This window comes from Emys orbicularis, chromosome 1 (assembly GCF_028017835.1).
Source record: "Emys orbicularis isolate rEmyOrb1 chromosome 1, rEmyOrb1.hap1, whole genome shotgun sequence".
NCBI lineage: Eukaryota > Metazoa > Chordata > Testudines > Emydidae > Emys > Emys orbicularis.
Window position 1 is genome coordinate 29,665,505 of NC_088683.1, and position 26,445 is coordinate 29,691,949.

A 26,445-nucleotide genomic window follows, 5' to 3' on the forward strand; every position below is an offset into this window, starting at 1 on the left:
TCCAGCTTAGCATTGCTTTCTTTCAAAGAAGGGATATTTGATATCCTGTTGCTTCTTTACATAGGCCAGATCCATTCTATTGACTGTCATTACCAAGACATCCTGGTTTTCCCCCCACTTTTATCTATGGGGCTTGAAGGACTAAACTGATCGTCTTTAACTCCAGCCAATTTATGCTCCAGGATGCCTGCCACACATATCAATGTCTCTTTACTGTATGTTGAGTTGAATGGGTTTTGCATCAGAAGTGTGTGACATCTGTTACTTTGACATCTGATTCCAGGATGGGGTATTCTAGCTTGAATCAAACCTTGGAAGAAACTACTCTAGAAATAAGATCACCTCTTGGTAAACAGAAATTTTGTGACAAGTGCAGGAGCAGGTGTTTGGAGAACTAGATAGCAGTAATGGCTATGGGCGCTGTGTATTGGGCCTTGCCTAAGACAGTAAATATAAATGTGAGATGAACATCCGCAACAGGCTTGAGGGTGTCTGGAATGTGGAGGAAGGTCAAGTATGCATAGGGTGGATTAGTGAAAGAATCTTGAGTCTTCCTTTCCAAAGACACATCTCTCTATAAATTGAGTTGGGGTAATGATTAAATCAAATTGTACAACACTTCAAAATAAACTGGCTCTTCTGGGAGTTTATAAGGAGACCATAAACTTGGAGTAAGAGATTCATGGATTTTGTATCCTGAGTTAATTGTAGATCTTTAGAAGTTCAAATCAGGACATTGTCAAGAAAGGAACTGATGTGAATCCTCTTCTGATAGCTGCTGCTGTCATTAACACATTGGCAAAGATCATTGGGAATGTGACAAGGCAGAAAAACAGAAAAATGTCTATATTAATAATGGTCTTGGAAAAAGGAAAAGATTTCTTCTGGTCAGAAACTTCCAGGATCTGATACACATATATCTTCCAATCACTATTTTTGTTGCTATTTGCCTGGAGGCAAAGCAGAGGGAGCTAGGTAGGAGTATTTTGTCCAGGGCTGTCTTTAGCAACTTACTTCTATCAGAGGGAGGGCTTTAAACAGTACTAACATAACATAAGCAATGCATTTGTAGCTGTGTTGGTCCCAGGTTATTAGAGAGACATGGTGGGTGAGGTAATATCTTTTACTGGACCAACTTCCATTGGTGAGAGTCACAAGCTTTCAAGCCACACAGAGCTCTTCTTCAGGTCTGGGAAAGAAGCTCCCAGCATCACAGCAAAATGCAAGGTGGAACAGATTCTTTAGCATAAGTAATTAGCATATACTATAAGGGAGCATGCAAGGTAGAGTAGCCCATTAAATGCATTACTCTGCTAGACACTAAAAATCACAGACTGAATAAAGACACTTATTACAATAATCTGTAACCCACTAACCCCTTCTTTTTATCCTATGACTACAGAGGTATTAACAGGCCACACAACCTTGAACGGTCCCTTACAATATGTGCTAAGAACTTATGCCAAACAATCTTTTCCACCTTGTATTTTACTGTGATGCTGCGAGTTCCTTTCCCAGGCCTGAAGAAGAGCTCTGTGGGTATGTCTACACAGAAAAGAAAAACCCGCAGCTGGCCCATGCCAGCCGATTTGGGCTCATGAGGCTCGGGCTGCGGGGCTGTTTGACTGCTGTGTAGACTTCCAGGGTCGGGCTGGAGCTCAGGCTCTAGCACCCTGCGGGATAGTAGGGTCTCAGAGCTCGGGCTCCAGCCGAGCCCAGAAATCTACACAGCAATTAAATAGCCCCACAGCCATAGGCGCCGAATCCGTAGGTGCTCCGGAGCTGGAGCACCCACGGGGAAAAATTGGTGGGTGCACTCCCCGCCCTGCCCGCCTCAGCTCATCTCTGCTCCGCCTCCGCCTGCTCCCCTGAGCACATCACATCCCCGCTTTTTCCCCTAGCTCCCAACGCTTGCCGCCACAAGACAGCTGTTTCGCGGCGGAAAGAGCTGGGAGGGAGGGAGGAGGAGGGGGAACGTGGGAAGAGGTGGGGCCGGGGCAGGGATTTGGGGAAGGAGTCCAATGGGGCAGGGAGGGGGCGGAGTTGGGGCAGGGACTTTGGGGAAGGGGTTGGAATGGGGGCGGGACAGGGGTGGAGTTGGGGCGGGGCCGGGGGCAAGCACCCACTGGTGCCAAGAAAAGTTGGTGCCTATGCCCACAGCCTGAGCTTCGCAAGCCCAAGTCGGCTAGCACAGGCCTGTCACGGGTTTCTCTTTGCTGTGTAGTCATTCTTTTTGTGGCTCAAAAGCTTGTATCTCTCACCAACAGAAGTTGGTTCAATAAAAGATATTACCTCATCCACCTTGTCTCTCTAACAACACCGGCAAAGCAGGAGAAGGCCATGCTTGAGAGCAGTAGATGCTGCTTCATCCTTCTCTCTATCAGCCCTTGAGGAAAGAATTTTCCTTCCAAACACAAAAACACAATTAACCAGATTCACTGTATTCTTCACGTCCACTACCTCACATTTTGGAAGCGTCAGTCTGCTTTCTGTTTGGATACATTATAAAATTTATTTCCTCTTTGAGCCGTTTGTGTTTGCAGGAACACTCTCACCGGACCAGAATTACATTCTCAAAGACAGAATGTAAAAGAGTGCTAAGCCTTTTTTGGTGATGATACAGAACACCATAAGGTTGTCTTACCCTTGTCTCTTGCTTTGAGTCTATGTCTTCAGCAAATTTGACCAGATGTCAAGGGCTTTTAAGTATAGTGTCATACACATTTGGAGAGGAGTTTTTTCTGGATCTTTTCTATGTTCTCCTCGACTTTGGAATTCTAATGATAAAGAGAAAGACAAGGATTTGCTTCTTGCGCATAGAGGATTTCTTTCTCTGGGACTTTCATTTCTTTTACTTCTGGAAGAAACCAGAGTAATCCGAGAATAATGATAGATTCCTTTTCTTTGACATGGTTTTCTAGACCACTAAGGCCCTGTAATAATCCTTACGTGAAAAGCAGTTAGATAAAATTTGAGACTAACCATATGGGGACAGCGTTTGGACTCTCTTTCTCATATTGGAATGTGAAATATTTTAATGTACTAAAATCCCAGAAGGCAGGGGGTGGAGGTGTGTGAGGGGAGGAGGGAATGTTTACCTTAGAGGCACCAGGGGATGGATGAAGTCCTGAGTGATTAAAGTCCTTGTTGCTTGTGACCTAAGGAACTGAATAGGTAAGTAGGAATCAAGAGATGGATCTGCTGTGGTTAGTCACAAGGAAGATGGTAGAGTACTTACTCTGAATAAAGGGCCCTGAGTGAAAAAAATGTGTTTTTGTAGAAGAGCCACATTTGAGAATAAAGACACTTCCAGGAATTTTTCTGAATTTTATCCCTGAGAGAAACTGGGTGCTGGGCTAGAATAAATGAAGGCTATTTTACCTCTGCAGTGTTGGCAGCAACTGGGGCTCCCTGTGCTGAATGTCTATCATGGATGAGGCAGGGCCAAGAAGAATGTGAAGGGTTGTCATTGGATGGTGACTACTGAAACAGGCTAATAAAAAATTACTTATAAAAAAGGTTCCAGAGAAATGTTTCAATATTTTGTTGGGTTTTATTTTTTAATGCTCTGCAGGTTAAGGTGTCAAGAAGTTTGGATATCATGCATGCAGCTGCCAGGAGGCAGAACAAATTTAGGAAGAGAGGACCTGCGAAAAATGTTGTTTTTTCTTACCTCTCAAAATTACACTATTCCAAGCCCTAGGCTGGAATATTCAGTCCTGAACTAGTTACAGTTTTCACAATCTGGATATCTTACCAGCTTTCAGAATTAGCAATACTAGAAAGTGGCTATCCCCAACTTTCCAATGGCTTACTTTTAACCTTGGAAGACTGCAAGATAAAAGGATTTAAAGACAGACATTTATATGCATAGAATTGTTACTTTAAGTCCTTTTTAGAAATCCTTTAAACATACTGCCCAAAATAGTCACACTCAGTGAGAGTTCTAAATAGGATTTGCAGCCCATTGTGCTAGACTCTGTACAAACACAGAAAAGAGACAATCAGTATACTAAAGAGTTTACTCTCTATAACAAGGGTTGGCAAACTTTTTGGACTGAGGGCCTCATCAGGGAATAGAAATTGTATGGCGGGCCATGAATGCTCACAAAATTGGGGTTGGGGTGCGGGAGGGGGTGCGGGCTCTGGGGTGGGGCAGGGGATGAGGAGTTTGGAGTGTAGGAGGGTGCTCCAGGCTGGGATCGAGGGGTTTGGAGAGCGGGAGAGGGATCAGGGCTGGAGCAGGGGGTTGGAGCGTGGGGAGAGGCTCAGGGGGTGCATGCTCCAAGCGGCGCTTACCTAAAGCGGCTCCTGGAAGCAGTGGCATGTCCCTTCTCCGGCTCCTAAGGGGAGGCGCGGCCAGAGGGCTCTGCACGCTGCCCCATCCGTAGGCACCGCTCCTGCAGCTCCCATTGGAGTGCGTAGGAGCTAGAGCGGGGCCATGCCGCAGCTTCCAGGAGCCATGTGGTACGGCCCCCACCCTGTGCCCCGACTGGAGCAAGGCCGAACTGCGTGGTGTGGCCCGACCCTGCGCCCCAGCCGGAGTGGGGCCGAGCTGCGTGGTCTGGCCTCCGACCCAGAGCCCCAGCCAGAGCGGGGGCCAGCTTAAAATGGCTCACGGGCCGCATCCGGCCCGCAGGCTGTAGTTTGCCCACCCCTGCTCTAAAGACACAACTAGATGAAGGGGTGGGAATGCAGACGAATATGGTGAAGAATTGGCACAACTTTGTTATTGTATTGTAGGTGTGGTTTCGGTTTGGTTTAGGCCAGGTTGTTTTTTGTTGGGAGTAAGAGGAAGGAATTAGGAAAGGGGAAGAGAAATAGTCACAGCTCATGACCTGTCTAGCCATAATCACCACACCGGGTATCCTAGGCATCAGGACTGAGATTAATTTTATGGACTTGAAAGAAGAGGAGCTAATGGCTGTTTGAATTTTATCAGGGAGCTTTCCCAAGCATAAGGGGTTGCATGGGAGAAACTACAGAAACCATTAGTCAGAGAAGCTGACTAATGGTTAGTAAAACTCCCAGAGACCTCAAGATAACAAACTTTAAGGTCACAATATTTTTACCTACAAAAACGCTATTTTAAGTCAAATTTAGAAGTTTTTATAGCTTCTTCTGAACCTACAGTAAGATTCATGGCAAATAAGACACCTGGGCTTCACAGGTGGAGAGATACCACCGTATATTTTTTCTAAGACAGTACAGTACTTTCATAATATATTATATAAAGAGAATACATGATGGTATGCAGCAGTGTAAGGGTTTTATCAGCACTTATTTAGAAGACTTGCTTAGCTTACTTGTGGCTTCACTACTCATTAGTAATGTATTGCAAACTCACACCAGTAAAAGCTTTACACCACATTACTTCATTGGGGTCTGTATAATAATATAGATATGTGTATCCAAACATACTCGTGTGTATTTGTTTTTAAATAGTTTGATAGTGCTCAGATACACAAAAGCTCAGCATTAGTTATCCTGTAATATTAGCAACTGCATACAGCCTGCACACGGAAATGCAACGATTTCACAGGGCACACAACAATGCACACCTATGTGCAGGAGAGTACTTCCCTAAACTTTGTTTGGAAGTTTATATTTAGAGATTTAAGTGAAGTCATGATTAAGTCACTTATTAGGCTAAGAGTTTCAATTCATTAAAACAGGCTATATATACACAGTATATTTATGTGCTGGAGTCCTCAATTACCAACCACATTTTTTCCCCTTAGTGTAACAAAAATAAATCAGATACAAATCTAACTTGAATTGGGAAGAGAAAGATGCACCATTCAAATCATTCCATCCAACCTATTTATACAAATGTCTTTCAATCATTAATTGCCTCCACACAATCACTGTTTTGCTCAGCATTAACTCCTGGTGAAGAATAATATTTATGAAGGACAGTCTTGTACAAGCCCCCAGTGTCTCCCCCAAAATAATTTGTCATCTTGGCTCCAACTATACATACAAATAAGCATCCTATCTGTGCTTTGTATTTCTCGAAAAGTAGAAACTGTGCTCCCCTGTAATGAAACTACTTCATGAACAAGGGTACGCTGAAGGCCCTTTCGAGAAGAAAACAATTCCAAATCAAAAGGAGAAAATAATGCCAAAGTGGTTCACAAACAAGCATCTCAATATCAAAGATGTTAATGAAAACATTCCTTACATAGTTACAGCAAAAATATTAAAATTATACGTTTTGATATTAAAGTCACAGCTGAAAGATTCCAGTAAGAACCAGGAGTTAAGTGAAATTCTGTCAATGAGGACAAAAATACACGTAGGAAAACAAGACCTTAGTGGAAAAAATAAAATCTCTAAATGTTTACCTTTTAAAACAGGATACACAGTGCATTTTGGTCTATGTCCTGAAGTGACTGGCAGCTTTAAGAAGTTACAACTAATGGATGTGGTGACACTATGCCCCATATTCTTCATAGAGATATGCTTATGATATGAATATGGCATAACTAAGATATGTTTCAGGCAAGATGGGTCACGTGAGGTATCAATGGAAAGGTTATGATTTACTGAATGAGATTATCTAATTTATATGCACGTATCATTTCTGTATCTGAAGTTAGGAATATAGACTATGTAACAATTAAAACTGTGTTTTCACCTGGGGAATACCCACCAGACAGTATGCAATCAGCCTGGAGTGGGCCATTAGGGAGAAAAATACGATTCTGAAAATACTCCCTCCTTCCTGAGAAGTTTCCTGGGATGCTGCTTTGACACAGCAAAGTCATATGATCATGTCACATCATACTGGACACCACTAGGTATTTTTCCACTAGGAGGGGATGGGGGGGGGGTCAAACTTGGAAACAAAGGATTCCTGCCATATGCAAATCCTATTGAAGGCTGGAGAGTGAGTTAATCTAGGCTCTTCTCCACAGCCTCCCTGCCCAAGAAGGAAGGCTGATGAAAACACCTGAAGAGACAAAGGAAATAAGCTGGGCAGGGGGGTGGGGGGGCTGAGCCTATGCGAGAAAGCTCTAGCCTGTGAAAGGAATACCTGGAGATTAAACTGCAAGCAGGGCACTTTACCTTCAAGAAGATCTGCAAGCTGCACAAAACAACATTTAGGGTGAGACTGAGCTACTATTAGCCAGTTAATTTAGTGTATTAAGCTTAGGTTGCATGTTTTGTTTTATTTGCTCAGTAATCTGCTTTGATCTGTTTGCTATCCCTTATAATCACTTAAAATCTATCTTTTGTAGTTAATAAACTTGTTTTTTGTTTATTCTAAAACCCAGTCTGTGCAATTCATAACGGGGGGTGGGGGGAAGCTGTGCATATCTTCCTCCATATTGAAGGAGGGGGTGGATTTCATGAGTTTACGCTGTACAGATCTCTATACAGCGCAAGACAACATAATTTTGGGTTTATACTCCACAGGGTGTGTGCACCTGAGTGCTGGGCAATTCCCCAGCTGAAAGCCTTCCCATGCAGCATTGATTTCAGTATTGGTGTCATTCTGCAGCTGGGTGTGTCCTTACCTGTGTGTGCATGCGCAGCAGGACAGGGTGAGGGAGCCCAGGCTGGTGGAACGGGTGGATTCAGTGGAACCCCAGTACATCAGGTGGCACCCCAAGGGGTGGGGGGAGACCCATCAGAGATGTGATGTCCAGAAAGTTTTTAATTCATGGGTAGAACACCTTATCTATACATTACTATTTTTTACCATGCAAACATGCAATTTCCACTGCTTTTTCACATCAGCACAATTGCAAATTACAACAGAACTTCTCATGCCTGTACTCCTTTCATATTTCGCTTAAAATAAACATTAAAAATCTGGCACATTAACGGTATCACAGGCTGATTATTTTAACATGAAAACTACACTAAATGTCAAGCAACCCAACATGAAGTGGTATTAAAAGCAATGTCAGTTCACTATTTTTAAAAAGGAAAAGTGAAATATAATGTATAATCACAGTGGACACAAAATGCCAACATCATATATTGGGCATAAAGCGGAATGACTTCATTTGTAATGCAGATGTTTACGGCCGCACCGGCCTACAGACTACTGGGGCCATTGTCCGCAGATGGCATCTTAAACTTTTCAGACATGTCACGAGAATGCTACAACACGTTCCAGCGAATGCCATTCTCCCGGTGGCTTGTAACATCCGAGATAAAATTCCACCAACCGAGGAAGGGAGGTGGCCCACAGGCAGATGCTCTATTAAAATGGGTTCATCAAGTCTGTGCCAATGTGGGACTCTCGGGCCGTCAAGCCCTTGTGGCTGCACAGGAATGGACCAAAGGGTGAACAATCGCTAAAGCCAACCGTTTGGCTAAGCGCTGAAGAGGACATCTCCCAAGTTATCTTTAATAAAAACTGAAAGTTAAAAGCATCACAGCAAAGAGCGAAGTGCTCTTAAAACACATTGGGATTGTTCTGAATTAGAAACTAAACCAATTAGAAACTTACTTTTGCTTATTACTCTAGTTAAAAAAATGGAACAATCACCATGGAAGAAGTATAAAGACAAAAAGATAAAGGGGTTAAGAGGAAAAGTGAATGCTGCCTATTTAATATCTTTATATCACATTAAATAAAATTAGAGAAAGTCAAAATAAAGCCAAACACATAACTCCAGGAAAATGATACATCATTCTAGCTTCAATCTTATTATGATGTCACAAAACCCCAATATAGTTATAACCATGAAATGCACCATTATCTAGCACTTATTCCAAAACATATTTATATCACATTAACACTGATGCCATGTCATATTAAAGATAGTAAGCTGAATATTGCTTGAAATTGACTTATCCACTTGTGAGAATGTCATAGCCCTACTATTTGTTATCAGCAAATGACACTACTCTACATCAATACTGTATAAGGGGGGAAATGTGTACATACATACAACACACAACTCACTTTATGGACCCTTAAAAACCTTGGTTGCTATTCCTGAAAGAACGCTACAATATTCCCACCCCCTTTCACAACATGATCTTGCAACAACTAGCATAAGTTATTTTCTTAAGTAAGGAGAATAGAGACAGTACTAGGCCTCCACCTTCTTTTTCATTAATTTAGATTTCCTTTTCACTTCTCTTTCTTCCTGACAGAATTCTTGGAGATGGACCAATCTAGGGAGAATGTAAATGCATCAAGAGCATACATTTCATTTGCTCTGAATAGATCAATTACAAAAAGAGAGAGTAGTGAAAAAGGCTCAAGGCTACAAAATGAATGGAAATAAAATACAAGAAAGAACCAGTTGCTGTCCCTACACAATCCCCATCAATAATACTGCACATTTGGATTTAAAAAAAAAGACATTGTCAAGATATTTTATGATCTGAAAATATTTTCCTCTCGCTGCTATTTATAAAACACCTTGGAACCTGAACACTATTTTTTCCATTATACGTATACACTGGTTTGCTATTGTAAGACTGCTCATGAGTGCAGGCCTAATATTGATCTTTAAAAAAATAATAATAAGTAAGAGCACTGAAGTGTGAGTTCATTTTAAAGTAAAATACACATATAGGGTCTGCAAAAGATATAAGGAAAGAAGTAGGTTAAATATTTTAGAACTATTAACCTTGTCAGTGACCTTTAGCTACACAACACCACCTTTTGTCAAACTACATCAATGAGAAGACAGATCACAAATTCCAGATCCAGAAATCACAGCGGTAAATATAGTTTACTGAGCACTTTGTTCTAATTTACGAGAAAGATTAATATACTGTGTGTTAAATTTATTAGGGAATGTTCAGTGATTGTAAAGTGACACAGGTGGATGAAGTGACTTTTCTATGTTGAAAATGCAAAGTCCGCAGGCATCCTCTGAAAGGAGTTCTACAAAATAGGTTCATATACAGATATACAGGCACACACAAGCATGCGCACGTCCACACTTCTAAAAGTGCAGCTGTAGCTTAAAGTGCTGAATGCACCAAATAAATACAAAAGGGGGACAGGAATTTGTGATGTAAATATGATGTTTTTCCTTCTTTTACAGGTTCTTGAAAAGCAGACTCCCTCCCCATGACTGCTGGTCCCAGCTCTCTAATGGCTGCAGTAAGAACTCTGCTGGCAACTTCATGTATCCACTACTGAATAGCCAAAGAAAATGCAGGCTTAGGCTACCTGCAGAGAGGGATACAGCAAGAGGTACAGTAAGTGAGCATATTCCCAATATTATATGATTTTGTAATATGTTTTCTCATTAATGTTATCTTCTCTTAAAGGAGGACTGTCCTTCAAAATCATGCAAAATAAAAACTTACATGTTAACACAGAGGATATGCTGAAACTTCCCTTTATTTGGGGCAGTTATCACCCTACTCTACATTTCTAAATTTATATCTAAGTGAGTCTACTAAATGAAATGTTTAATAAGATCATACAGAAAAAAAATATTTTAATGCTGATCTAGTAGCCCCGAATCCCAACTAAGTAATTCCAATCATAGGGAAAATGTGTCTCATATTTGTATTACTTTCCTTTTTGAGGTTGTTGCCCTTCTAATCAACTTGAGGCCTCCTTGTCTTAAAGCCTCCATCATCACACTTCCTTGTTAGTTTCACTTCATATCAGGGCCTCTTAAAAAGAAGGAAACCTGAGAGATAGTAACTAACCCAGGATCATAAAGCAGGATTTTAAGAATTTGAGCCTTCTTAAAACAAAGCAATTTTTTTTCATTTTTATTCCCACCTTCTTCCTACTAAGGATTACTCCTGCCTGACAGGACAGTATATTGATCTTAAAAAAAGAACATGCCTTTTCCTCAGGTAGAATCTGCAAACACCAAAGCACCTTTTTCAAAGAGAAGAGAGGCAGAGGGTCAATCTTTCCCTCATCCCTTCCACTCGCACTGGGTACAGTTTGTGTCAATGCATAAATCTTAACCTCTCCTCCCCCCCCATCGCCCCTCCCCCCCCACCCCTGAGGGTGCAAGCATCCTCTATTAACCACTCCTGGCCTGGAAAACATGGGACCAAACCAGAGACTCTCAGTTAGATCTTCCACTGGGCAGCTCAAAGTACCAGAGGAGTCCTATATTCATAAGTGAAAATGGAAACAAAATACAACGTAAGACTGAATGTGTGCCCAAACAGTAACTTTACATATAAACATTATGTATATACCATATACAGACTCAATACCCGTGCACAATAGGTTAAGGATAGAGTTTCACAAACACTTTATCAGTGGTTCTCAAACTTTTTTTACTGGTGACCCCTTTCACATAGCAAGCCTTTGAGTGCGACCCCCCTTATAAATTTAAAACACTTTTTTATATATATTAACACCATTATAAATGCTGAAGGCAAAGAGGGGTTCGGGTGGAGGTTGACATCTCGCGACCCCCCATATAATAACCTCGCACCCTCTGAGGGGTCCCGACCCCCAGTTTGAGAACCCCTGCTTTAAATGCTCTTACTTTTATTGTTTAATGTCACCCATTTGTTAGAATAGATTTCTTTTACCAAACAGCTTTTTTATACTGTAATTTTTAAAGGTCATAGAACAGGGGCGGGCAAACTTTTTGGCCTGAGGGCCACATCAAGTTTCCAAAATTGTATGGCGGGTCGGTTAGGGGAGGCTGTGCCTCCCCAAACAGCGAGGCGTGGCCCGGCCCCCGCCCCCTATCCGACCCCCACTGCTTCTCACCCCCTGACGGCCCCCGGGACTCCTGCCCCATCCAACCTCCCCATCCCCTAACCGCCCCCCTGGGACTCCTGCCCCATCCACACACACCCCGCTCCGTGTCCCGACCGCCCCTGGACCCTCCGCCCCTGACTGCCCCCCGCCGCCCATCCAACCCCTCCTCTCATTCCTGACTGCCCCCCCTCAGACTCCTGCCCCATCCAACCACCTCTTCTCCCTGTCCCCTGACTGCCCCCCACCACCCTATCCAACCCCCCCTCTCCTTCCTGACTGCCCCCCCACAGGACCCCTGCCCCCATTCAACCCCCCTGTTCCCTGCCCTCTGACTGCCCCAACCCCTATTCACACCCCCACCCCGACCACCACCCCAAACTCCCCTGCCCTCTATCCAGCCCCCCCTGCTCCCTGCCCCCTTACTGCACTGCCTGGAGCACCGGTGGCTGGCGACCCTACAGCTGCGCCACCCAGAGCACCAGGACAGGCAGCCACGCCGCCAGGAGGGTCCCGTGGGCCAGACGTAGCCCGCGGGCCGTAGTTTGCCCACCTCTGTCATAGAAGGAAAGTTAATAGGATAGATAATATTAGATGGATAGATAATATTGTTTCCTACTGTGTAGCGAATAAATTCAGTATATTGTATCTGACAGACTGTGTGAAAGTCTTTATTTGCTGATTTCTGACCCATAAACTGCGTAACTAATGAATGTCAACTCAAATCACTAAAATAGTAGTATCTCACAATGCTCAAAAATCTCTGAATATTGTAGAAAGTTTATTGTGCATGCACAATATCCAATTTTTAATCTTTATCTTGACCTTTTCAGATTTACCTTTTTCCTTCAAAATACTTAAAACCATGAAGCAACTTATGAACTATGCATTTGCCAAATTTAATTTTTTTTTAAATCAAGGGCATTTTTAATGGATCATGAGCATAAAATGCATCTTTAAAACCCTTTCCTCCTTTTCTAATTATGTATAACAATACTTTAGAGACATAGGTTCATGTTGGTAAGCCATCAGTTTCTTCCCAGAGTTCATACTGTATTTTGACACACATTTTGAGCAACAATATATTTTGATCAGCCACCAGTTTTGTCATAGCATTCGAGCTGCTAAAAATATATTCTAATTGGATTCACCACTTCATCGCCGTACCCTTCACAGAAGCTCTAAAAATCACAGTTAACACCTGTTTCCTGTACTACTTTCACCCCATCATCCTCTCTCCTATCACCACCACCATTTATTTGGCCTAACATTTACAGTTTATATGATATCAAGGTGCAGGGGGATGGATAAACAAAACATTTTATACATCTTAGGCCTTTTCTTCATGACTTTCAATTTATACTCACAAGAATACCCCAAGGCTTTTCTTACATTTCTCCATTTTGGAAAGGTGACTTAACAACCCACTCCCCCCACCATTTTCTGTATCTCTCATTGCTCTGATATTTTGTCATGCTAGAGCTAGTGAAAAGCAGTATCATGGTTTAGTTCACGTCTTCCCTCACTGGTCTCATAAATCCAATTAAACTGCTCATATTGTTTTTAAAGCCATGCTTGCCCCACAGCACTTTCTCATTTTTAATTATTTGTCTTTTATCCTATGTTCCCTTAACTTAGATTTCCAGTGCACTGCCATTATGTTTTATTATGTTTAACCATTCATTCAAATACATTTTAGATAACATAATTTCAGCTAAAAACGCCTGCTTAGGTGTACTAAATTACTAATTACAATTCTGGCAACTCATTTCCAAAATATATAATACTCAGCTGCACACAGATTAAATGATTTAATTCAAATAATATTTTGATTTGAATTGATCTTATGTTGTCCTCAGTTGAAATAATTTTATTAACACAAGTTTCTGTTAAAATTAAATCTCAAGCAAAACAGGAGTGAACAGGTTTGGTTATTAAAAGCACCAAAATAGTCACTAAGAGGACATTGCATGTCAAAAATCTGAATGTCAAAAATAAAAAATAATATATTTTAAAATATCTATGTAAAATGAAACAGCTACTTATAATTATAATAATCTGATTGACAGATAAAATAATTGCTTTAGAAACACTTGAGTCATTTTGTCCTTACCTGCAGGCATGAACCATTATTACTGCATGCAGTGACTGTTCCATTTCCTAGCACAGACTTGAAGAAGCATCACATCTATCTTACAGAATGTGACTAATTTGTGTGTTTGCAATTCCTAAGCTATTTGCAAAGGACACTCCCTTTCAACATAACAGGATATTTAATGGTTAACCAAATTATATTTTCTACTAACCTACATTTAACAGCAACCTTGGTAACTGTAAAATGATTTCCTCCAATACAAAACAAAAAAAATCAAAATTTTGAAACTGAATTTAGAAATCAAGATGCTTTTGGGGTGAAAACAAAAAATAGAACACAGACTGACTGCAACAACAGTATATATAAACCAGTAGTCTGCTGTATTATGATTTGCATGCTGCTGCTGATTAGACTTCATTAAAAACAAAAATCAATAACCCTTTGCAAAAAGACACAAAGCTTAACCAAAAACACAGATTCAGTCAATACATTACAATAACCCGCATGCAATACATCAACAATATTAGCAAACTGACAACAAAAAAATGCCCTATGCTGCTTCTTTGCAATGCTACACCATTAATTGTTCATGCAAGAGATGTAGCTGTACCTTTCTGAAGAGGACGACTTCTCAGAGTTAACTGACATCAGCAGCTCAATCTTCTGCTTGATTTCTGGAAAAATCAGAAAATATTCACAACCAAGATTGCCTGCCCTTGCTTTCCAAAGTCTTATTATCAAACGATTTTTTCCTAATCTCTTTTGTTCAGAATGAGGCCACAAGATTCACAGTACTTCTGTAAGGACTGATTCAATGGTGCTCAAAACGAAAAAGCTCCAGAGGCATCAGGCCTTGCTAAACTATGCACATGACTGTTTATGAAAGCAGGAAGTACCATTTCTTTTAAGCAGAGGGGTGGTTACTCTTTTGAGGTTGAGCTAACATATTTACTAGATGATTCTTATCATAACAAATTACAAACAGCTGCACAAATTCCAGCTTCTACAAAAAATCAAACAAATAGTTTGGGGAGTAAATTATTCTGCAGCTTTGCTACCTAAATATATTTACTACCCTTCTGAATCTTCATTCCAAAAGCCCTGAAAAATATGGCTCTTTGAATTATTTTTGTCACAAAAAATGAAGTATTTAATCACTACTTTAATATATGGATCAGAAATCATAAACAGCATATACTAATATCTGAATTTCTTAAGTTAAGATTACAGGGTGCTCTTTCAAATACACTTTGAAGGCCAAATTTAAATTTACCTTCAATTTTTAATTCCTAATACCTTAATTGCCCCTCCTAATGCTCATAACCAATGAACAGCAACACCCATTAGCCGAGCGGGGCTGATACATAATACTTGTTCTAAAAGAAATGGCCTGACAATGCCATTTAGAACAGAAATATTGAGAGCCAGATCAATTTTACTAACAGACTACTGGGGGGGGGGGGGGAGAGAGGGGAGAGAAATACCCCCATACCATCTGTGATTTCTATTTCATGAGATCTCAAAACCAAATACACATGGATGGTTTTAAAAAAAATTTAAGATGATTATGTAGCCAGAAGGTCTATTATTTAAATGTTTCAGATGAAAACCAAAGGGTACTATCATAAAATAAAGTTGATTGATTATAATCTTAAAATCCTATTATAGCAGAGCTGGAAGCACTACCTATATTTAATGTTGTCTGACACTTCCCATTCTAAGACCCTGTTTTCAATTGCTTATAACTTTTCTAAACTTTAACTATTCAGGCTGAAATTTTCCATGTCAGGGATCTGCCTCAGGGTACTGCATTTATGTTTCAGCTGAAAAAAAGTTCAGCCATTTCTGAGCACGAGATTAAGAAAAAGCATGTTTTTCCCATGTTAAAATAAAAACTTACAACCAATTCATTAAGAAGCTCTAGCATTACCATGCTTTGGACCAAGGGCTTGAAATTAAGCAAGAAGTAGGGTGGGGGTCACCTTGCTGTCTGGGATGTGTCTTTTGCTTTCCCCAAACTGCACAAATTTGGCTAAGTTATAAGCCTCCAAAAAGTCTCAGTTTACACATGCTCAGTAGAGGATTATTAGAATTTGGTAGCTAAATTTTCCAAAGTCCCTGTCTGCATTGAGCATACTCCATCATGGGCATTCAGGGACCGAGCATGATTTTCCCTGCTATTGCCTCTCCCAGCCATTAGGGGCCAATCAGGGAGCAAAGATAAGAAATGAGATGTACTTGCATGTGCCCCTGATGTCTCCAGGCAGGAAGGAGGAGGAAGCAACTTGATTCAAATGCAAAGGGGTAAGCAGCAAAGGGGAGGGAGCTGCAGAAACCAGACAGGAGAAACGAATTGAGAGGGGCAGGAGCCACATGCAACAGAAGAGGCGGAGGAGCTGAAGCATAAGGTTGGACAGAAGTGATGAAGGGGGTGGTAGGAGCAGGCAGTGTGGGAAGGGAAGCAGGAGCTGGGATACACAGGAGCAGAGAAGGACAAGAACTGGGACCTGTGCAGGAGATAGAGAGGAGCAGAGATGGAGGAGGGCAGAAATCAAGATGTGGGAGTATGGATAGGAGCAGAGGGAGGAGGGACAGGATCCAACGGGGACAGGGACAGGAGTGTTGGGATGGGGCATATTGGAGCAGAGACAGGCTGAGGAGGGGAAGAGGGAAAGCAGGGGCACAAGGATCTAGAACCATTAGAGAACCCTTCCGGACAAAACCTGGATTGAACCCAGGAGTCCTAAGTCTCTACACCCCTCTGCTGTCAGCAAACAGAAGTGAAATCCACTGGCAAAGCATGTGTCTCAATCCCCTCTAGGGGCTGGTCCACATAGAGGACAGGACAACAGCCAACTATTTCTACCACTCTGTTAGCTCAAGTGGTAGAGGTCTCTCTACACTATGGATCTGAAGGTCCAAAATCTGCTGATGACTCAAGCTGGGAATCAATATGGTTCCATATTGCAGAATTTCTGTTTTTCCAGTTTGTTTAAAAACAAAATAAAAATACACACCTGAGGAGATGACAGCCAAAAATCTATGTTAAAAGAACATCAGATTACAAACTCAAGCGCTCAAGCTAGAAAATGCCAGAATTCAGGTTGCCTGTGCAATCTTAATTTGGTCCCCATTCATTATATGCATATTCATTATGATACAGACTCATGTCACATACTTTGCCGCCCCCCACCCCGAATGGATAGTGCTCTGGGAATGAATCATGTTGGTGTAATGAAGGAGGCGGTTATCTATAGGACTGCTGTCTCATTTGTTGCAGAAGTTGGAAAGTAAGTAGTGACTGAGGCAGGGGACCGCAGGAAGAGAAAGGATGGTCTTATGGTTAAGGAAGTTGAATGCCACCCTGGATAATTAGATTTTACCCCTGCCTCTACCACACAGTCCCTATGTGATGCTGAATAATTCTCTTAAACTAAAATGTTCACAGCTGTCTACTAATTGTGTGTTCCCCATTTTGTGGGTGCCCAGCGTGAGACACCTGGGGTCAGATTTGCAGAAATGCCAATTACTATAACTGAAGTCAACTGGAGCTGTGCTTTGAATATGTAAAATTCTATAAAAAAAAAAAAGGATAAGTATTCTGAAAAAAATAGACTATAAGTATTTCAAGTTGGACACCCAAATTTAGTGGACATGGGCCAATTTTGCCCCTACTATCTCTGTGGCTCAGTTCCCCAGCTGTAAAATGCGGATAATACTATTGTTTAATCTTACAGAGGTGTTAAGATAAATTAATTAGTATTTTCTAAATCACTCAGACAGGAGGATGAGAGCACCATAAAACACCCAATCAAAAGTAACACCTGGGGCCACAAACTGAATGAGGAGGACAAAAAGAAATATTGAATAACTACCCATTAACTGAATGAGGCAGGAGTCCTGCAAGGGAAACAAATAGTAAATGATCAAGTAATTAAAGACTATACAGTAACTCCTCACTTAACATCATCCCAGTTAACGTTGTTTCATTGCTGATCAATTAGAGAACATGCTCGTTTAAAGTTGCGCAATGCTCCCTTATAATGTTGTTTGGCAGCTGCCTGCTTTGTCCTCTGCTTGCAGAAAGAGCAGTCTGTTGGAGCTAGCTGGGGGGCTTGGAACCAGGGTGGACCGGCAGCTCCCCTATCAGCTCCCCTAAGTTCCCTGTGGGCAGCCTCCCCCCACTGCCATGTGCTGCTCCTGCCCTCTTCTTTGGAGCTGCTCGTGGGAGCCTCCTGCTCGCTTTGTGGAGCGGTGCTAATGTCAGGGTGTCCCGCTCCTGCTGCCCCCCGCTCCTTTACCCCTTCTCCACAGAGCTGGGGTGGGGGGGAGGGAAGACAGGGCTCAGAACTGAGGGAGCTTGCTGGCAGCAGCTGCTGTCTCAACTTGCTGATCTACTTAAAAAGGCAGTGTATTTAGAGTGGGGTCAGCGTATTTAAAGGGGCAATGCACGTCTCTCTCTCCCTCACACACACACACACACCCCGTGTGTGTCTTGGTCTCTCCCTCTCTCCCCCCCCCCCCGGTGTGTGTCTCTGGCTCTCTCACACACACATGGTGTGTGTCTCTGGCTTTCTCTACCATGCTGTGTCTCCTCCCTCCATTCGTGCTGCCTTGTAGAGTGTGAGGCTACATTAATAACAATGTGTTAACCCTTGAGGGCTCAGCCGAGTGCTAGTTCATCATTTAGCAGTGAGGCATTCCCTGGAAAATATCCCACCTTCTGACTCCACCACCTCAACCAAGCTTCACAATCATAATTGCTGTGTACAATATTAAACTGTTACACTGTGTATATTTTTTATATTATATATATATAGTCTTTTGTCTGGCGAAAAAAAATTCCCTGGAACCTAACCCCCCACTATTTACATTAATTCTTATGGGGAAATTGGATTCGCTTAATATCACTTAGCTTAAAGTAGCATTTTTCAGGAACATAACTACAACGGTAAGCAAGGAGTTACAGCAAGTCAATATAATTTGGGGTTTACACCTGAAAGGAGGTGTGCACATGAGTGCTGAGTAAATTCCCGAGCTGAGTCCTCCCACACAGACTGATTTCAGTCTGTGTCTGCAGCTGGGTGTGGCCTTACCTGTGTGTGTGCTAGAGAAGTCTAAAAGGAATGGGCGGGCTCAGTGGGACCCCAGTATATCAGGTGGCATCCTGGACGGGGGGTCCAACCCATCACACTCTTTATGACAGACCTTAACATATTTGAAGACTGATATCAAGTCTGACTTTTCTCAAGACTAAATATTCCCAGTTTTTTAACCTTTCCTCATAGGCCAGGTTTTCTAAAACTTTTATCACTTTTGTTGCTCTTCTCCGGATTCTCTCCAATTTGCTCACATTTGTCTTAAACTGTGACACCTAAAATTGGACACAGTACTCCAGCTTTGGCCTCACTAGTACCGAACAGAGCGGAACAGTTACCTCCAGTGTCTTACATATCACACTCCTGGTCATACACCCCACAATTATATTAGCCTTTTTCATAACTGCACCACATTGTTGACTCATATGCAATTTGTGATCTACTATAACCCCCAGATCCCTTTCTGCTGTACTACAAACTAGCCAGTTATACCCCATTTTGCATTTGTGCATTTGATTTTTTTTCCCCTAACTGGTCATGCTTTGCAGTTGTCTTTACTGAATTTCATCTTGTTGATTTTGATCCAGTCTCCTATTTATCAAGGCTATTTTGAATTCTATTCCCATTCTCCAAAGTGCTAGCTACCCCTCCCAGGTTGGTGTCATCCACAAATTTCATAAATATATGCTCTACTCCATTATCCAAGTGATTAATGAAAATATTGAAAAGTACTGGACCCAGGACACCCCACTAGATACAGCCTCACAGTTTGACAGGGAACCATTGAAAACTACTCTTTGAACATGGTTTTTCAATCAGTTGTGCCTCAACCTTATAATAATTTAATCTAGTACACATTTTCCTCGTTTAATTTGGATATCAAATTAAATTTATTTTATGCTGTCTGTATTGAAAATTAATAACCATTGTAAAAATTATTGGGAGGAGGAGAAGGAAGCTGGAGATTTTGACAGCTGAGTAGGAGACAGTTGGGGCTTTAGCAGCAAGTAAGAATGAGCAGTGATTTTTGTATGCAGGAGACAGTGGAGTCTTAGGGCCAGTCTGCACTGAAAAGTTATATCAACATAGCTACATCTCCCAGGGGTGTGAAAATTCTACTACCCGATAGACACAGTTAAGTCAGCCTAACTCCCCGTATAAACATCACTAAGTTGACAGAAGAACTCTTCCATTAACCTAGCTACCACCTCCTGGGGAGGTGGATTACCTACAGCAATGGGAGAATCCCTCCCACCATTGTAGTAAGTGTCTACACTGAAGCGCTACAACAACACAGATGCAATGCTGAAGCTATATCACTGTAGCGATTCAACTATAGACATAGCCTTACTGGGGAAGAACATATAAACTCCCCCTTTTGGATAAAGGTGAAAGTGACAAATCTGGAAGAGGAGGCAGAATTAATATACCACCCTCAAACCTCTGACAACTAAGTATCTCAATATCTGCCATCGTGTGCAATGACACGTAAGCAGAAATCGCATTTTGTTCCTGCTAACATGGTTAAATAATTCATTATTGATTAAGTTAAAACTTAAATTAACATCATTGAGTTTCAGAGTCAACTCTCTTTGAGATAAATGAAAGCAGTTCATGCTTCTCTCACAGCTATTGTCTCAAGTTGTCTCCAGATTTAGGCACACATCACTGTGTTGTTTCACATGTGGTTCACATTCTGAAGATTAACACTGCGGAAGAATTTTCTTTTTAAATGAAAGCTTAGATTCTAGACCACAGTGATGCCACCAATTTTTAAACAGCCATTATGCACATCTGCTATGCTATCAAACCTTCTGAAACCAGAGCTCTCCCACCACTTTCTTAGCCATCATTCTAAGATAAACCTTAGGAGAACAAACGAGCTTTCCAATGCAAGTCAAAGGACAAAAAATTAGAGAGACAATTAAACACAGCAGCCAACATAAATATAGTACTAACAGGTAGGCCTGGTAAGCCAGTTTACTGAGCTGTCAAATAATGTCAAATGACCAATCAACTGATCGCCTATTCTTTAACCAGTCAAATATTGTCAAATATTCCAGCAAGAATGCCCTGGTGTAGGTGGCAGCCTACCTTATGATCGTATCATGGTGCTATCTGTTAGCAAGCCTACTTAAATGTCTTGATCACTCATTTTACTACCATCTGTTGGGAAAGAGGCAAACTAATTGAAAGCTGAGCATCTTGACTGGCAGGAGTATTCTAGAACAAAGTGTATGTATATATATATATATATCTTTATTTGTATGCTAGACCATCAATATAAATGGCAGTTTACAAAACAAATTAAACGACATGGCTCCTGTCATGAAGATTTTACAATCTAAACTGTAACTGGAAGAAATTAACTCAGAAGTGCGTGGGGGGGAGGGGGGAGATGCACAGCCACTAAGTCTTTCCCTTAACAAACAGAAGTTTCACAGTTATTAAACTCCCTCTAACAACTCCCCAACTCTCCACAGAGCAAACAACGCACATTAAATGCCCATGTAAATAAACCCCCACTCCTCCCCCTCAACAAAAATCCCGTTCACAATACACACACAGAGCCAAACCTTGCTGAGAATATAAAAAGTTCCATGCTAATGAGGGGGTGTGACACAACATTTTTATTGAGGCCCCTCCCTTCCTGATGCTGCTTATGTTTGCTGCAAAGAGGAAGGGGCATCTGCTGCCCGCCCCATGCCCCTCCACATGATCAAATAGTCTGTAATAGTACTGGGAGGGAGAGGGCAGCATACCCAAAAACATTTAGACTGGCTGGAATCTTCTGGAACAGCAGTACTTAGAAACAGAACTGAATTTCTACTGACTGGCTGAAATACAAGAGATACTTCATAATATCTTTTTATTTTTGTAATGCTCTCTAGATTAACGACATAATAAATTAGGTAGAGACAGGGAAAACAAAAATAATTTATATGAATTTTTTTTGCTAGACATGAACATGGAAAAACTGTTAAAGCTAAGTACAAGCTCTGTTCTTCCACATACATAACATACGTAGAAAGAATGGAGAAGCACTCGTTGAATTCTTGTGACATATGTCTACTGCTGTCAAATTTAGATTATTGCAGTCAAACAATAAGAAAGGGAAAACTGGAGGGTGGCTTGGCAGTCACACCGGGCGGTTGCCCACATCGCCCACCCTTAAGGCCGGCCCCACGGAGCAGCGAGTGGCTGGCAGGGCAGCTGATGCCAGAGCAAGCGCATGGATAGCAGAACGAGCAAGGTGCCTTTCCCCCCCGCCAAGGTGGGAGGTGAACTCAAGCAGATGCACCTCTGAACTCTGGGTCTTTACTGACCCAAGACAACAACTGTGAGTGGAGTATGATGGAGGGAGAAGGGAGGTGCGCATTAAAAGAACTTTTGGTTGTTGGACTCAAAAACCTGAGGCAATGTACGCTGGGATGAATGTTTTGCTGATGGTTTTATGTTTATGAATCCTACTTGCAATGTTTTCCCAAATTAATGCCAGGTTATTTTCCTCCTTCTATTTAAAGTTTCTTTTCTACACTCAGACTCTTTGCTTGTGAGAGGAGAAGTATTGCCTCTTAGAGGTACCGAGGCGGTGGTGTGTAATTTTCCCAGATTACTGGGTGGGGGCTCAATCTGGTTCTGTATTGTATTATTAAGATGGACCCCTGAATATTGAACCCATCTCTTGTTGCTGCTGACGCCACCTGGCAGAAGGGTTACAGTTGCATTTGAAAAATTTTAGATTTAAGTGTTAACCCTACGTTAATGTCATGGACGACAATGACATCTTTAAAATGTAAGAAATGCAAGTATGAAGAAGAAAAGCAAAGTTTTAAACCAGAACGGGAGGAAGATTTTGCATTCACTATTAAAGGTGGCAAACCCCTATGCCTTACCTGCAATGCATCGCTCACTCACTACAAAGCGAGCAACTTGAAACGTCACTATGAAACGAATCACAATAACTTTTTGTCTAAATAGCCTCCTGAATCAGAATTAAGGAAAAACAAGCTAACTGCATTAAAATTACACCTAAACAGTCAACAGACACTATTTTTGGTGTTCAGTAAGGAAGATGACACAATAACCAGAGCTAGTTTTATGTCATCTAATATTGCTCATGCTAAATTGCCACACTGTGATGGAGAATTTGTTAAGAAGAATATTGCAAAAGTGGTTGCAATTTTAGATCCAAGTAACACAAAACTTCAATGACTACTCAAGTAAATTCCAGTTTCTCACCACACTACAGAGAGGCATATCTCCCAAATCAGTGCTGATGTTGCAAACAAGATGCAAAACAATCTAAAGAATTCTCTAGCATTCAGCCTAGTTGTCAACGAGACCACAAATATACAAGATAAACCACAACTAGCAATATTTGTTTGCTATGTTTCCGCAGTTGAACGGACATGAGCAACACATATCGAAGAACACCAGTTACGGAAAAAGGTAACTGTCTTTTCTTCTTCAAGTGCTTGCTCATGTCCATTCAACTTAGGTGACTCCCAAGAAGTACCCCTCAGAGGTGGGTAGGAGTTCACGGACATGTAAATTGCAACACAGCTCTGCTGAACCCAGTGTCATCCCTGGCCTGCTGAGTGATGGCATAGTGGGTCATGACCGTGTGCGCCAAGGACCACGTCGTGGCTCAAGAGATATCCTGGATCGGGAAGTGTGCCAGGAAGGCCGCCGAAGATGCCTGAGCTCTGGTCGAGTGGGCTCTGATGATCGGCAGCGGAGGGACTCCCGCCAGCTCATAGCAGGTCCGAACGCAAGAGGTGATCCAGTTAGAAATCCTCTGAGTGGACACTGGGAGACCCTTCATCCTATCCGCTGTAGAGATGAAAAGCTGAGTCGACTTATGGAAAAGCTTTGTCCAATCTAGGTAGAAAGCCAGGGCCCTTCTTATGTCCAAAGCATGAAGGCGCCTCTCTTCACCAGTTTCAGGCACCTTGGGGCAGAAGACTGGAATGAAGATGTCCTGGCTCGTGTGGAAAGTAGACACCACCTTGGGAAGGAAGGCCAGAGGGGTCAGAGCTGAACTTTGTTCTTACAGAAGACTGTGTACGGCGGCTCTGAGGTCAACACTTGCAGCTCGGAGACTCCCCCCCCCCCCCCCCGACGTCCCCGCCACCAGGAAAGCTATCTTCCACAATAAGTGAGACAGGGAGCATGAGGCCAAAGGCTCAAAGGGCGGGGGACCAAACTTGTGGGAAAAGTCTCTCAAGACCTCTGAGGAACCTGACCATCATGAAAGGCGGAAATGGCCGCCAGATGCACTCTGACAGAAGAATATGCCAGGCCCTGGGTCCTCAAATGAAACAGGTAGTCTAAAATCGACTAAACCAAAGAAAGCGAAGAAGAGATGCCCCATTCGGCCGCCCAGCAGGAGAACCTCGTCCACTTTGCCAGGTAAGTCTGTCTAGTCGAGGGCTTTCTACTCTCGAGGAGGACCTTCTGGACCCCTTCCAAACAGGCCTGTTCCTCAGGGTTCAGTCATGCAACATCCACACCGTGAAGTGGAGGGACGCAAGGTTGGGGTGCAAGAGTTGACCGTGATCCTGTGACAGCAAGTCTGGTTGGTTCGGCGGGCTCTCTGCCAGCCTCAATAACGTCCCAAACCAGTGCTGGTGAAGCCACACCAGGACGATCATGATCGCCTGAGCCTTGTCTCTCTAGATTTTCACTAGGACCTTGCTGATGAGTGGAATCAGAGGGAACGCGTACATCAGGCTTCCTGCCCACAGCAGGAGGAAGGCGTTGGAGAGGGAGCCCTTGCCCAGACCCCATGTGGAGCAGAACCTGTGGCACCTCCTGTCCTGCCTGGTGGCGAACAAATCCACTTGGGGAGTTCCCCACCTCTGGACGATCATGCCTGCTACCTCTGGGTGGAGCACCCATTTGTGGTGAGAGGATAAGTCCCTGCTTATGTGATCCACTAGCATGTTCTTGGCACCTGGGAGGTGACACATTTCTAGGTGAATTCCATGGTCAATGCAGAAGTCCCAGAGACTGAGTGCCTCATGGCAGAGGCTCACACTCCCCCTTGTCTGCTGATGTAGAACATTGAGGCTGTGTTATCCATCAAGACTCTGACCACTCTGCCTGACAAGTGAGGCAGGAAGACCATGCATGCCCTGTGTACCATCCTGAGCTCTTTGACGTTTATGTATAGCGTCATTTCCTCTGCGCCCCCCAGCCAAGGTCCAAGGCATCCAAAACCAACTTGACTGAATGAGGGGTGCTGTCGAAGGGAACTCCTTCCAGGACTTTCCCGGGGCTGGTCCACCATCGCAGCGAGGGAAGTATCGTTGCGGGGATGGTAATGACCTTTTCCAGGTGGTCTCTGGACTGGGAGTAGACCGTTGCCAGCCATTGCTGCTGGGGTCGCATCCGGAGCCTGGTGTGGTGTACCACATATGTGCATGCTGCCATGTGACCTAGGAGGCACAGGCAAACCCAGACAGTGGTCAGAGGAAAGGCAAAGACTTCCGCGATGAGGTCCATCAATGCCCTGAATCTCTCCAGTGGCAGGAAAGCCCTGACGCAGGTAGAGTCAAGCACCGCTCCGATGAACTCTATCCTCTGTACCAGAACTAACGTGGATTTTTTGTAGTTTACCAACAAGCTGAGGCGACAGCAAGTGGCTAACAGCATCGTGACATCCCTTTGAACCTGAGACCTGGAGCTGCCATTGACTAGCCTGTCGTCGAGGAACGGGTAGATCTGGATACCCCGACATCTGAGATGAGCAGCCTCCACCAACATGCACTTGGTAAATACCCATGGTGCTGTCACTAGGCCAAACAGGAGGACCGCAAACTGATAGTGGTTGGGACCTACCGTAAATCGAAGGAAGCGTCTGTGTCCCTCAAATATGGCGATGTGAAAGTACGCATCTTTTAGATTGAGGGCGGCGTACCAGTCTCCCGGATCCAGGGAGGGGATAATGAAGGCCAGGGAGACCATGCGGAACTTCAGCTTCGCTAGGAAGCGGTTCAAGTCTCGCAGGTCCAGGATAAGTCACAGACCGCCTTTGGCCTTTGGGATTAAAAAGTAATGGGAACAGAAACCCTTATTCCTGTACTCTGGAGGAACGACCTCCACCACACCTAGCTGCAGTAACCCCTCTACCTCCTGCGCGAGGAGACTCTCGTGAGAAGGGTCCCTGAAGAGGGACGGGGAGGGGGGGTAAGAAGGAGGGGTAGAAAGCAACTGAAGGGTGTAACCCCGCACCACCATACTGAGGACCCATTGGTCTGATGTTACAGATGCCCATGCAGGAAGGGAAGGAGAAAGGCGGTTGGCAAAAATAGGGGAAGAAGGATCCTGGGAACAGTCCGGTAGGTTGCCCTTGGGCATACCCTCAAAACGGGCACTTGGCCGCCTGATTATTGCGAGTTGAGCTCAACTGAGAAGCCTGCGAAGGCTGGTGGTTAGGATGCCGCTTGTAGCCTCTGGATTTCTTATGGAGAGGCTCCTGGTGAGGGTGGCTCCCCTGGCCCTGAGGCTGCTGTGGCTTCAACTGCTTGCAGGCAGAGCTGGGCATATACAGACCCAATGTTTTAAGAGTCGTGTGG

The 26,445-nt window shown here is 43.1% G+C and overlaps 1 protein-coding gene across 1 annotated transcript in view; it reads right to left on the reverse strand.

Annotated features, from left to right (window-relative positions):
* The window catches only part of SRPK2 (SRSF protein kinase 2), a 197,105-nt gene extending 171,271 nt beyond the window's left edge, over positions 1 to 25,834 (reverse strand). Inside the window, exons 1-3 of the mRNA XM_065423748.1 lie at positions 25,092 to 25,834; positions 22,759 to 22,847; positions 14,374 to 14,437 (exon numbers count right to left, since the gene is read on the reverse strand). Of these exons, the coding sequence (XP_065279820.1) occupies positions 14,374 to 14,437; positions 22,759 to 22,847; positions 25,092 to 25,834 (896 nt within the window). The remainder of the gene's footprint in view (positions 1 to 14,373; positions 14,438 to 22,758; positions 22,848 to 25,091) is intronic.
* Positions 25,835 to 26,445: the final 611 nt, after the last annotated feature.